The 13526-nt window shown below is 32.1% G+C and overlaps 1 protein-coding gene across 1 annotated transcript in view; it reads right to left on the reverse strand.

Moving 5' to 3' along the window:
* The window catches only part of LOC118196588 (astacin-like metalloprotease toxin 5), a 54680-nt gene extending 45183 nt beyond the window's left edge, over window positions 1-9497 (reverse strand). Inside the window, exons 1-3 of the mRNA XM_035368059.2 lie at window positions 9382-9497; window positions 6155-6225; window positions 523-598 (exon numbers count right to left, since the gene is read on the reverse strand). Of these exons, the coding sequence (XP_035223950.1) occupies window positions 523-598; window positions 6155-6225; window positions 9382-9451 (217 nt within the window). The 5' untranslated portion in view covers window positions 9452-9497. The remainder of the gene's footprint in view (window positions 1-522; window positions 599-6154; window positions 6226-9381) is intronic.
* Between the last annotated feature and the right edge of the window lie 4029 nt (window positions 9498-13526).

Consider the following 13526-nt stretch of genomic DNA (forward strand, 5'->3'; position numbering starts at 1 on the left):
ATCATCAACAAAGAAAAAAGCGATGTCATAAATTCATTCTCCTGCTTCAATGCTCCAGATGGCTTGCCACCACTCATTCTCTGCCATTTGTCTTCTTTCAGCTACAGAAATAGGAATTCCATCAAGTATGATCCAACCAAAGTTACAAGCACTTCGTATAGGCATTTAAATGAACCTTCTCAAACTCTTCAGATTGCTGGGGTCTTCAACGAATGCTTCAACTTTGCATATGACCAGACAGTCAATTGTCATTGGCTGTCACATACGATATTTATATATTGTCCTCTGCATCCGGAGCGATTTTTAGCCGCTCAAATTCAACTACGCTTTCGAAAATTGCTAATCTGCATTGCATGTTTAACTTTTGGAAGCCAGAGTATTTCTGATTTTTTATGCATTATTTTTGGCTTTTTAAGAATAAGCATGCAGCAAATCAAAATATGTAGCCATTTTGAGTGATTGTATGCTTAAAAGGTTAAGTATTCTAAAATGTTCCATTATTGTGCTCTGTTCATTACTTACCGACTGATTCCTTTATAATATAAGGAATTTCTCCTCCAGGCCATCTTTGAGAATCAAGAGGAACTGCGTTTCTATCCTAAAATATATCACAATAATTGATGTTAAGTATATTTAATATTAATTTTTAAATTTTATTACTTCTGTTTTCTACCAGGAAATAATTCAATGAAACGATAAATAACACTGTAATTATTTTACGACAGAAAAATAAAACGTTTCTTTAGTAGAAATAAGATTTTAATAATTAGTTTCTGGTAATAGCGATTTACAAAAAAGTGCTAAAATTGCTATCTATTCTTGCGCTTTTAACTATGTAATTAAACTTATTAAAAAGAACTTAAGTCAAAATTAATAATTCGTTTATTTTATGATTGAAAAACCTCGCTTTTCTTGTTATTCTTTGCAACTGTTCTTCGAACTAAAAGAATTGATTATCAAAAGGGAAAGAGCAGCTACTAAAACATAATTTAATAAACTATTACTATTGGAAAGAATTTGCTCAAATTAAAATATTCAAAAGCCTCACTTTTTACATAAATTTATTCAATTCAGGTGCATTTGCTTCTATTTCATTTTTCAGAAATTTAAATTTTGTGAAACTCCTATCACTAAATAATTTCTGTCTGATGTAATTTAGTAGTAAATTTTATAAGACAGAAATCTGAATATTGTACAAAAAATTCACGCCATTTTGGTTACGATTGGAAATTTCGTTGAAAATATTAAAGAATTTGAAACACGTGAGTATATTATTTACTAAACATTAAATAAAATAATTTATTTTTAAATATTAGTTCTTATCAATTTTATGTAATCTCCTAGATGCAAGCATTAATCTTTTAATATTGTTTCGTTTTAGAAATTTTTCAAATTAAATCGCATTAAGGAAACTTGTTCTTCTTGATCTTTTATTGTAAAACCATTAAATTTGTACTGATTTTGAGAGAGAACTGGGATAAATAATTTCGAAAACCCTTTGATATTAAATCGTCTTTTACATAAAGTACGCATAGATTCCTAAAGAAGTGAAGAACACTTATATTTGTTCTTCAAAACTAATGCTTTAGCTGAAGTAGACAAAACTTTCATTATTTTGTTATAATATAGCATCTACTATTATTACCTCTCGCCAATCTATATACATAGGTAAGTAGTATATTCGGCTCAAAAATTGGCTAGGGAGTTTTCAGTGAATAAGCACCACCAAGTGTCCCTATAACACATTTTTACTATTTTTACAATGATGTCTATCTGCCTGTGTATCAGTGTGTAGGTGTGTGAGAATGTTTCGTACAAAAGAACTCTTATATCAAACTTCCAAAAATTTCTATTTTTTGTATTTAGGTTTTCTGTATTAATATAAAGAGTTAATTAGATTTTAGATTTTGGGTAAAATTAGACAACTGGAAGTGGACCATTACTTGAAGTCCATATAGACAACCGGAAGTGGTACTGTATTTGAACCAGTTTTTAATGAAAATCTATATTAACATATAGTTCAAAACTTTTCAATTTTAATATTAAACATTTATATCAACGTTTGTGGCTATTTATATTATATATATATATTTATTTTATATATAACTTATATATATATATTAGACTTTTATATATGTTATATATATAAAAGTTATTTTAAGCTTAAACTTATATATATATATTATATATTTATTTTATAATTTTCCCTTTTATATCAAAGGAAAAACATATTATATTTGGGCTAAAATTGAAAACCAGAAATGATTACTTCATGATCTGAATGGAATTTCGTGAAAAAATACATTATGATATAGTTCAAACTTAGCGAGCATTGTTGAAGCTTGGAGAATAATAGCGAGAATTGTTTGCTGATATCTAAACATTGAAGGGATGTACAAGCAGTTCAAAATGAATTTAGATTTATTGATACTATAGAAACAACATAGAAGAAAATTAAGTTATTGTATTTGGTATTAAATTATGGTAGTACCTATTTATTTTAGATATGTTATAATCACCGAAATTTTTTTAAGTCCAATTGAATTATATGCTATTCGTCTGCTCAAATGAAATTTTTAATAAAAGAAATAAAGGGGCAAACATGTGATTATATTGATCCCTTTTTTCATGGCATTATATTCAATAAAATATAATCCAAAATTTCAAATTGCAGACCTCTCTATTTATTGGAATAATAAATAAGATTTTGTTTACAAATGAATCACGGGAAGCAATGTTTACTTAAAGTTTGTGGCTATTTAAAACGTAGAATTGACGGAAGGTCATATGCTGGCCACTTCAGAATTTTATTTTGAGATTCTGATATTTTTAATCTTATATTTCAGAGAACTTAATTCAAGGTATATAGTGGCTCACAAAATGAGATCGGGTACATTTGATTTCTGAAAATGCTGTGGAAATTTTAAATGTTTTAAATGAAAACTATTGAATACAATTGAAGAAAGAGTTTGTGCAGTAAACTGTAAAGTATCTTATGCTAATTAATCAATAGTTATGATATATAACTTCTCCTTTCCGTATTCCTCATTAGAATGAAAATTAATTTTGTGTGTATTTAAATTGCAGATTTTGAATTTTTAGATAAGATCTTCTGGCTGTCGCGTTTTCTTGTTAGTATTTTCCGCAAACTCTTCTTTAAAGTGATAGGCTGGCGTTAAAATTTCCGCTAATCGAAATTTTAAACACAAGCCGCTAAGTTATCTGATCCGGGTTATTTTTAGTGTTTAATTTGTAGTCTTAGAATACTTTATTAGCGTTTAAATTCAGCTGTCTTTATGCTAATTTAAAAGTCCACAAGTGATGAAAGTTCCGTCTGTAGAACAAGTTGCGCTTGTTCTGTTACATTAAGATTGAACAAAAAGGTTAATTTAATTTTCTTCTTTATTTTGTGAGTTGCTTGACGCAGCTAAAACTCGGTACATCTGAAGTGAACCGTGCCTCTAAAAGCAGTGGCGCCTCTAAAAGTGAACTTGTATATGTTGATGTCCTGCGAGATTGCTAGCCATACACGTTCCAATTGCCGAATTAGATCAGTGCGATACAGGGACGTCGGTGACACCTGCTCATCAGAGCACAAGCATGCTGTATTGGTGCTTATTAATTTAAACAGTCTAGCAATCGCGTTAGTCAGGAAAGTGTTGGAGAAGCACGAAGGCAGCCGTGTACCAGCCGGGGATTATCCTGTTGAAACGTAGGCACAAGGGTTCGTGGAAAGAAAGGTAACACTATGGGGGTAGAATCTCGTCGACGTGCCGCCATGCTGTAAAGGTGCCAAAAGTAATAACTAAAGCGGTCAGGTTATCGAATGAAATGACACCCCATACAAAATAACTCCTGGTTGTCAGTCTGTGTAGCGGGCGACAGTCAGATGGGTACCCGAGTGCTGGAAGTCTCCAAACATTTCTTCGCTGGTCATCGAGCTCAATTCGAAGAGGGTCTCATTGCTGAAAGCAGTTCTACTCCAGTGAGTGAGAGTGAGGTCCCATGTCGAATGCATCTGATACCCCTACAAATGTGCCTGGCGATGTGCAGCGGTGAGGGGCAGTTAGTATAATGGCCTCCCTGACCTCAGTCCTCTTTGAGTCCCCTATCAATGGTCATTACAGTCATTGGTATCATTGTTACACGTCAGATCGTTGATAAGGATGCATTAGGAGCAGTGAATGCAAATCGGACGACACTTTGCCCTCACTCTCGGTTTATAGTTACCTTCATGACCCTCTGAAAGGCTATAATTCATCTATTCCTGCCAATATCGTCGAATCGAATCCCCACTTCTACCACAAATTCTAGCAATCCTGCTTCTTTTAAAACACCTGCACGTGCTCTCTCACATCGTGATATCTGCTCATACTGTTCGCGAAACTGTCTACGAAGCATTGGTACAATCCACGTATTTCAAAGGAACATTCACGTAGAAGTTATGTCTTATGATTGGAATATCCTGTGTTTTATACATCCTCTGGATGTTCTGCTGCAATGCGCTGGAGCTCTAGCTAGTCAGTCATTGGCTACCAAAGTTAACCATTTGTATATTTTAATTAAAAGTACGGGTATACGCAATTTTTTCCCATTCGGATAAGTCCTTCTTGGTGTGCCGCTTTCTGTGTTGTAAAGTGTATGTGTAATACAGTGTTATTTTTACACTAAATATTTCCTGCCAAAATAAAACATTGGGTTTGGATGGAGACTGAAAATTTATGTCTTCACTTTTGGACCAGAAAATCATGTAAAAGAATATTAAGACACTCAATGCATAAAACTTAAAAAAATTAAATATTTTGCTCCGTTATTATTAGTTTTTTTTGGCTGTATTCAACCAGATTTTTTATTCCTTCTAATCCAGTTTTCTTCCACTCATCTTGGGTTATTAATTTCAAATACTGATTTAAAGAAATATTTTGTTTTCAAATATTTCATATCATTGCAAGCCAAATTCATTTGAAAGGATTTAAATGCGGGTATTGAAAAATAACTTTAAATATATCAGTATTATTAGACAGCAGTCAGAGCTGTACATTCATAAGGTTAAGATTAAGGTTATTGTTTTATAGAATTATTCTATTAATATTCTAGTATAATTCTAGTAGAATTACTGTCCTAACTTACAATTTTAGTAAAAGTAGCCAGTTTAAAGGTAACTAGTTTAGTCGAATTCGGAGTTATATTTACCAATGATTTGAAATATTATTTTAAAACCTAAACATTGTCATAATACATCAGTAATATCTTTTTAACTTGCTAACCTAGCCGCTGAGCTGAACATATTGTATTTTTGCTTTAAATCTCGTGATTAATGACCTCTGACCTGATTAATAAAGTTCTTCTTCAAAATTCAGTATTCGTTCATTTTAATTACCTTGAGCAGTACGTTATAGCATTCTATCTTGAACAGTACTTTATAGCATTCCATCTTGAACAGTTTATTGCATTTTATAGGTCTTGAAATCTCAAGTATTCTTTCATTTTTAATTCTATCATACTTTGGATTATAGTTTAGTGTATCAAACAACTATTAAATATTTTAAATGAACCATTTCTTCAACTTTTCTAATACACCTCCCTCTTTCGTAACTTCAGATTAAAAAGAAATTTACTCATTTCTTAATAGAGTGCTTTTTTGAAGGAGACATAAAAATAGAACTTTGAAATAATTATAATTCTCCGAAAGTTTTATAGAAGAATTCTGGGTTTCAGCATTAAGTACTGTGATAAATGCACATACTGTAAGTTATTACAGATGATTTTTTTCATAGTCTGAGCAGCGTGCGAAGACCTTTTTTATTTTTCTGCTTTAAACACAAGCTGTTAAAATTGCTGTATTGAGAAAGAAACATTTTAAAAGAAAACTAAGAAACAAGATTCAGTTTAATGCACTTAAAATTTTGGACATCATTTTCGGAAATTAAAAGTGCTCGATTACTTTTGAAAGAAGCTGCGTATGTTGAGCTGTTGCGATTTTTCTTACAAACACAATCCTTATTTTTAAAATTTTGAATTTGAGGAAGAGAAATAATTTTCAATCAAATGAAAAGTCTGATTTGTTATCTTAATTGTTAGGAGATTTTAGAGTTTATGTCCAATAAAAAACATTTAGACAAATGCTTGAAGAAGAAGATGGAATATCTCTCACCTTTGATCTTGAAACACCTAACATGTCTCCTTCGAACATTCCTGGATTTATCATAGGATCTTTCTCCTTCCCTTTATAGAGGGAAAAAAATTAAATTAAATTATTTTTAATCAATATGAGCATTAATTCTATAGCTGTGCCTGAGATTATTAAAAGGAATGCAGGATTTTTAAGAAAATACCTATTAGTTTAGCTGGCAAGGGAATATATTCATTGCGGCGTAATTTCAGAATTCCAATTCAAAAGAAAAAATGAATTTAAAAATTAATTTTACCTAGCCTTACCCAATTTGCTGCTTCGAAATCAAAGTTTAGCCTTACCCTAATTTGCTACTTAGGAAACAATTATAAAGTGTTTAGGAAAAAATATGCTTAATATTTAAATATTAAGAAAAAGTACCATTATGGGAAAATTGTATGAAACGTATTGCATTGGGAATAAAACGTCCGAAAATAGTCAGAAAACACCAAAAAATAAAATACAATTACTACATATGAAACTTATTTTCCCGTACAACGTTCGTAGTCTTGGTTTTCTACGATTTTATATATGAACGATAATTTATCTATATATATACATATTTAAATATTACAAGAACAGAAATATATACGCATGATTAAAAAACAAATTGAGGTTTAATTAAGCGTTTGAATATTTGCTTGAAAACAGTTTAGCCTTTAAATGAAGTTTTACACCTGGAAATGAATCGCGTATTTGAATGACAGTTATCTTTTATACATGAATATTCCATGTTTTCATCTGGTATGCAAAGACAGTATCAAGTGTACATAAATTTTAATGATTTGAAGTTAAGCAGATAAATTTTGCATTCTGGCAGGAAAATGGAAGGTAGAACTGACAGTAAAGATACTGAATATAAAATAACTGGTTAATTTAAATAAATACCTTACATCTTTCTCTGCCAGTATTTAAATAATCTCAGCGAAGTCTTAACGACCTTGTTGAGATCTTAAATTTCAACTAACTACGAGCCAACTTTTTGCAACAGAATAGTAACAAAAAATAATTTTAAAGCTAATCTTAAATCTATATGATAAAGAGTTCGATCTCCATCAAACAGTTTTCTTCAACTTAAATTGACGATAAATCAGCTGCTGTTCTTCTTCCAATCATTCGGAAGAAAAGATATTTTAGCAGAAAACTTCAATTACATGTTATATTATTTCAATTCAGTCCAGCCTTTCTGAGCATTTTCTTATTTAAACACTTCATCAAAGTCATTTTAATACGATTTTATCAGATTTTTTATTCATTTTCATTTATTCTAATTAAATCTTTCTTCCCTACTGCTCTTCAGTAATATATTTAAATGTATAAGCAAGTGTTATTTGTAAAAGCGTAGCAACACTAACCTAACCAACATCCTACACGTTAGAAATTTGGACTCACTAGACCTCAAAAACACTTAACTTCAAAACCGCACCTAATGTGCTAACAACATAAGTAATTCAAATTTTGTGTTGGTCTTAGGGTCTAACCTTTAGTTTGATGCATAGCCCTAGCTTTTGCTTTTAACTTAATTTTCGCTTCTTTTGCTAGCTCACATTTACTTTACTTAACACATATATTAACAGAACTTTTAAGGTTTGCAATAAAAAATATTAAACACACTACATGAAATATTTACAATATATTAATTTAATAAAATTCAGTTTGAACTTTACATCATATGCTCATACGTTGCTTAAAGTTACTTCTCGAAATTTTCTTAACATCAGAATGTTAGAATAAAGCAGAATTTATATTTTTAGAAACAAACTTCTTACAAACAGTATGAATAAATGCACATTTGAATTCAGAGCTTCTTGCTACTTGAGAATAACCGAAATGAGTTGAGAACAACTGTTGCACATTTCGACATAAAACAAAAATTGAATCTGTGAAGGAAAGTAAATTTCAGTCAACTTTTCCATTCACCTAATAACGAAATCCTTCCATGAAGCTTTGCTTACGGCCCTCTAATTCTTCTTCGGGCCTGCGTTTCACAGTCTCGTCGAGTTTGCTTTTTTCTAAGCTCCCTTTCCTGAATTTTCCACTTTTCCAGTCCTTGAAGACTTTTTAGCTAAGCTGTCAATTTCCGTTGATTGGAGATATCGTCTCGGACTTGAAGTTTACCCTGGAATCTTTCGCCTAGAAGATAGGCGAACCGGATGGCTGGAACGTTCGCAGCCTCTTCTACAGTGTTGGAATATCCTCCGCCGGGCGTATCTTCCATAGAACCTACCGTGAAGACTCATCGTTGTGTTTGGGAACAAGCGCTTGACTTCCTTTCTAAACTCTGAGCTTGCCGTAAGTCGTAAGTCGTTCACAGGAATCCTTGTACTTCTTTGGCTGCTTCCTTGACGTTTTGTTCCTACTAGTGTTTGGCACCAAACTTAATCTTTTTGAACTTTCTTCCACACTTGCTATTATCCGTCTCTTTATTCCGGGAATGTATGGTTCCGATGTCAGTGGTGATTAAATTTATTGTTTCGTTTTAGTTGCGATAGAGATGGTGTATATCTATGGCAAGTACAAAATAATTTCATGTTTAACTTATGGAAAAATAAAAATTCGTTTTATAATTTCTTAACTGAAAATAAAGGTATTTAAATATCGTAAAAACCTCTGTTGAAATAATGTATGATAAAAACGTGCGAAATTTTTCTCCTTGCTTTACATTAAATCTATATGTTTTCTGAAGAATACAGATAAACCATTTTTCAGGATTTTTTTAATATATGACAGATTGCAGTACTAGTTAAGAATCTGGATATCTGGAGTTCTGTTGTGCCTTTCCTCAACAAATAAAGCACTGCATGCAGCTAAGTTATCTTTCCTAGATGTAGCATAAAGAATAAGGCATCAAAGTAAAGTTTCAGATGTAAAAATGATGCAGTACCATTTTGCTGCATTTTTTCATTGAGTCTGCATTACGTCTTTTACACATTTTTAACAAATCTTAAACTTTTCTTTTGGTACGTTCCTCGTATTTACATTTTAACACGAGATTTTAGTATTCATACTGAGCTATCATTTCAACAAAGATGATTTCATTATAATCTGTCTTAATCACTAGCAATACAATTAACAATTTTAGCAGCATTTTCTAGAAAATGAATCTTTCATTAAAAAATATTCTAGTTCTAAAATTTTGATTAAATTTTTTATTTAAATTTTTGATTATACCAAACAATTTCCAAGTTTGTTTTTATATAAAACATTACCTGGTAATGCCCATGATGAGGTAGTAAACGAGAGAGAAGTAGAGAAAACGAAAAGGATCAACGGCAACATCCTTCTAGTTCCGTTCTGGAGAGAATATAGACTGCTGAGTTTTATCTTAAGATAAAAAGTCACATTCGATAAAAATTATGAGAAACCAGCTGTGTTTTTTAAATCGCGAATCTCAAAGATAATTTTCTATGATATGAATAAAATGTATTTTCATACGCAAAAGAAAATTAAAAGTTTCTCATCCTTACATTTTCAGAGAAAAATTTCCTTAAATTTTCGGATAAGTCAGTAACAAAATGTTTGTAAGAAAAATAATCTTTATTTCGGATTTTAAGTGAGCTGTTTGAATATTAAGCGTATATTTATTAAACATACATCGAGCTTGATTTTAATTGCTGCCTACAATAGCCTTTCATCATTTGAATGAAAATTTCCGCTATACATTGTCTTTTAAAAAATAGAATACCTAAAAGTACTTTTGTTTTTGCAGAATATGTTAGCTAGGCAACATACAGAAAAAGCTTAGCATCTCGATATAACATTTATTATGTACAATAAGTTAAGAAATGTTGTGTAAATTCATATCCGACTCGTGTTGCTTCCTCTAAACGCCGTGAACTAAACAAATTTTTATGTTGTCCTAGATGTAGAATAAGCACCCAAGCTGCAGTCATCCGTGGCCAGAAAAAAGAAACTACAAGGTTGTATTCAAGCATTAATAGAAGTCTTAATACTTAATAGAATGTAAATCCCGTTATATTTACTAGAAGTATTGTGAAATTGGTCAAGTTAGAAATATCGAAATTTCATGGGGAGCACAATACGTGGCTAGACACTTGAATGGTTTTTAAGAAGAAATACTTAATAATGAAATACTGACAAAGGAGAAAAAAATCAGCTGCTTAACATGTCATTTGTTAGGGAGTATTCTTACAGCGTTTTCAGGATTTTCCTTAAGTAGTGAGAATAAGTAGTTGTCCCTAAGGAGTGGTTTGGTCGAACTGTCCTTATCAGTTCTCATGTAATTAAACTGTTAGCTAGCAAGCCAGCAACAAACTCGATTAATATAAACACATTAAGAAAGTTGCACGACGAGCTTCAAGCGCAGTTAAGAAGTTTACAAATTCTTGACGTCACTGTAGGTTCGCATGGGAATATATTATGTCTTTTTATTTTACAAAAATTGTCTGAAGGAATGAATTTAGACAGAAAACTAATTTAAAACTTTAAGAAAGCGAAATGAGTTTGTTTAACATTTTTAACAAGAAAAATAGAATGTAGAGAAGCATCTACCTTGTTAATTCATTCTAACTATAGAAACGTTAGTAGTGGTGGTGTATTTAATTATGGCAAAGCACACTAGGGCTATCTGCCTAAGGGGAGGGATGTCTTCGTGGAGGACTTTCTAAGGGAAACTGGCTCGTATACACGTTACACATGGGAAAAACCACGAAAACAGCCATGCAGCCAGTCCGTTGGCGGGATTCGAACCTTGGACTGAACTACCAGTGTTTAGCGACTTTACCGCTCGGCCGCTGGTGGGCGCTATGTTAGTAGTGGAGTCAGGAGGAAAACTCAGGAGGAAAAATTCGAATAAAATTACTCTTTCTAGAAGAATAGAAGTGTAACTGCATTAACTAATTCACTGCAAGAAGGCCGTATGTTTTGCAGAATTAAAGCACATTATGCAGGAAATTACCCATTGGCCCTTCTGGATAGAAAGTGAAAAGTAAAATTGCAAGGATTATGTTTTCCTTGTCTGAAACATCGGCATGTCGCCAAACAGGTGTTGGCGCAAATACATCTTGTAACATATGCAACCAATCACATAGTTACTTAATTTTTGACAGAGTAGTTAAGAAGAGTGATACCACACCCAAGTCTGAGAATACGTCAACTGCATTTCTAATTTGAATTGTTTTCTAATTTGAAAGGCATTTTATTGCAAAATACTAATGATATTTTAAACACAGCAAGAAAATAAGAATTTATGAGAATTTTATATGATTCTTGATCATAGCGTTACTTTCTTATAAAGGAAATTACGGATGCTTTAGCACTGGAAATAATTCGGAAGGAAACAATTAAAATATATGAGTTTTTGGCGTGATAGTTCATCTTCTTCAGTTTACGACATAATTCGTTTGATTCTGCACAATAGATTTAAGCCGGCGTTGCATATTAGAGTTCAAGTTCTTATTACAACAGACATTACAAATGGGCAAATAACACTTCCAACTAGCCGGCGTCTTATAAAGCCGGCTAGTTGATTTAAGCCGGCGTCTTATAAAGGAAATTACGGATGCTTTAGCACTGGAAATAGTTCGCAAGGAAACAATTAAAATATATGAGTTTTTGGCGTGATAGTTCATCTTCTTCAGTTTACGACATAATTCGTTTGATTCTGCACACATTAGAGTTGAAGTTCTTATTACAACAGAAATTACAAATGGGCAAATAGCACTTCCAACTAAATGGATAAAACGAGTAGCATTTGCTAAAGGATTTGAACTGTCAGATATTGGAGCACATACGGTTGCTGATCTTTTAATTAGCCGGTTAATTGTGCGATATGCTAAATCAGTAAGATTGAGTAGGAGAATAATTACTACTGATAGTACTTTCTGGTTCGTAGTTCAAGGAAGAAAACATTTTGAGCGAAGTTCTTCAACGGTATGTGTAAGTAATGTAACTTTGAGCTAGAATGTATTTCTGAGCAATTAAAAGCCCTATGGAAGCTACAACAGATATGAATCAAATTTGAAGTTGAAATCTAGCAAAGCAGTGAGGATATTATGCATTTATTCGAAAGTAATACGGTATATAAAGATAAAAGATATGAACCAAAACATCTGTAGAAGAAACGTTATCAGAATCTAAGTAATACTTATGATGTCGCTGAGTTTAGAATTTTTAGTTTAGAATTTTTAGTCGCTGAGTCGCTGAGAAATAAATTAAGAAACAATCTAGAATTGTTCAAGCACTATGACGAAGTGACAAGGGCTCAGCTAAACAAAAAGGATTTTGAAAAATGGCAGTTTCAGGTACTGACTAATTCGAGTTATTACTTTTCTCATCATGCAGTTGTTGGAAAAGAAAACTCTCCACCGCTAAACTACGTATTGTGCATGATACATCATCCAAAGTCTATCCCTTAACGACAACCTGTTTCGGGAACTCATCTTTTGCAAAATTTGCTTAAGATTGCATTTAATTTCAGTGGATTTACAGAGGATATTGCAAAAGCATTTTTGCACATAGGAATTAGTGCAAAATAATGAAACTTCCTCAGATGCCTATGGTTTAGGAATAACCAAATGTATTACCAAGTAAATAACTTAAAATTATTTGAATTTGAAAGAGGTACCTTTTGGATCTCATGTAGCGCATTTTCTCTTTGTGCAACTGTTAGATTGCATTTAAAGAAATATAAGGATAGTAAAAACGAAGCTTGCTAAATGCTGCATAATTCTTATATTGATGATTTAATTTGAGGAGATACTGGTTTCGTTCTTATCTTCAAACGTGCAAGAAATAATGGCGGAAGTGAGTGGGAAATTATGCAAATTTTCCACTAATTCTGAAGAACTGAAAGGCATACTATCGTAAAAAATGTAAAATGTCAGCAGGCCTATAACTTCAAAGGTGTACTATTGAAGGTTTTGGGAATTGTATGGAATAACGCAGAAGGTATCTTGAAGACTGATTTCTCCAGGGTTTTAAGGGGGATCGAGCGCTTTAAAGGAATGCAAGCTACGAAATGTAGGGTGTTAAATACTCGTGGGAAGTATTTCGGCATTCTCGGCGTGACTGTACGTTCAGATTGAAATTTTGCTACAGTCAGTTTGGAAAGGGGAATTGGTTGGGATAAATCTTTGCTTCATGATCTATAACTAGAATGGAAGGAGTGATGTACACAAATCAATCAAGTGCATATGTTTGACGATGCTAGTATAAGAGTATACAAAGTAATAACGTATTTCAAAACTAAATTCAGAACAAGTTGGAATACGAGTTTTATTTTTTTAGCTAAGTTAAGCGAATTATACTTCCTCGACTTCTAGGGCTTTCGATAGCGGTAAAATTAAGCGAATTATGTAATATCCTAATTTATATTTCTTAAATCGAACGATAT

The sequence above is a fragment of the Stegodyphus dumicola genome, chromosome 1 (genome assembly GCF_044657685.1).
Source record: "Stegodyphus dumicola isolate Sdum_Otavi_A_Nest chromosome 1, ASM4465768v1".
Taxonomy (NCBI): Eukaryota; Metazoa; Arthropoda; class Arachnida; order Araneae; family Eresidae; genus Stegodyphus; species Stegodyphus dumicola.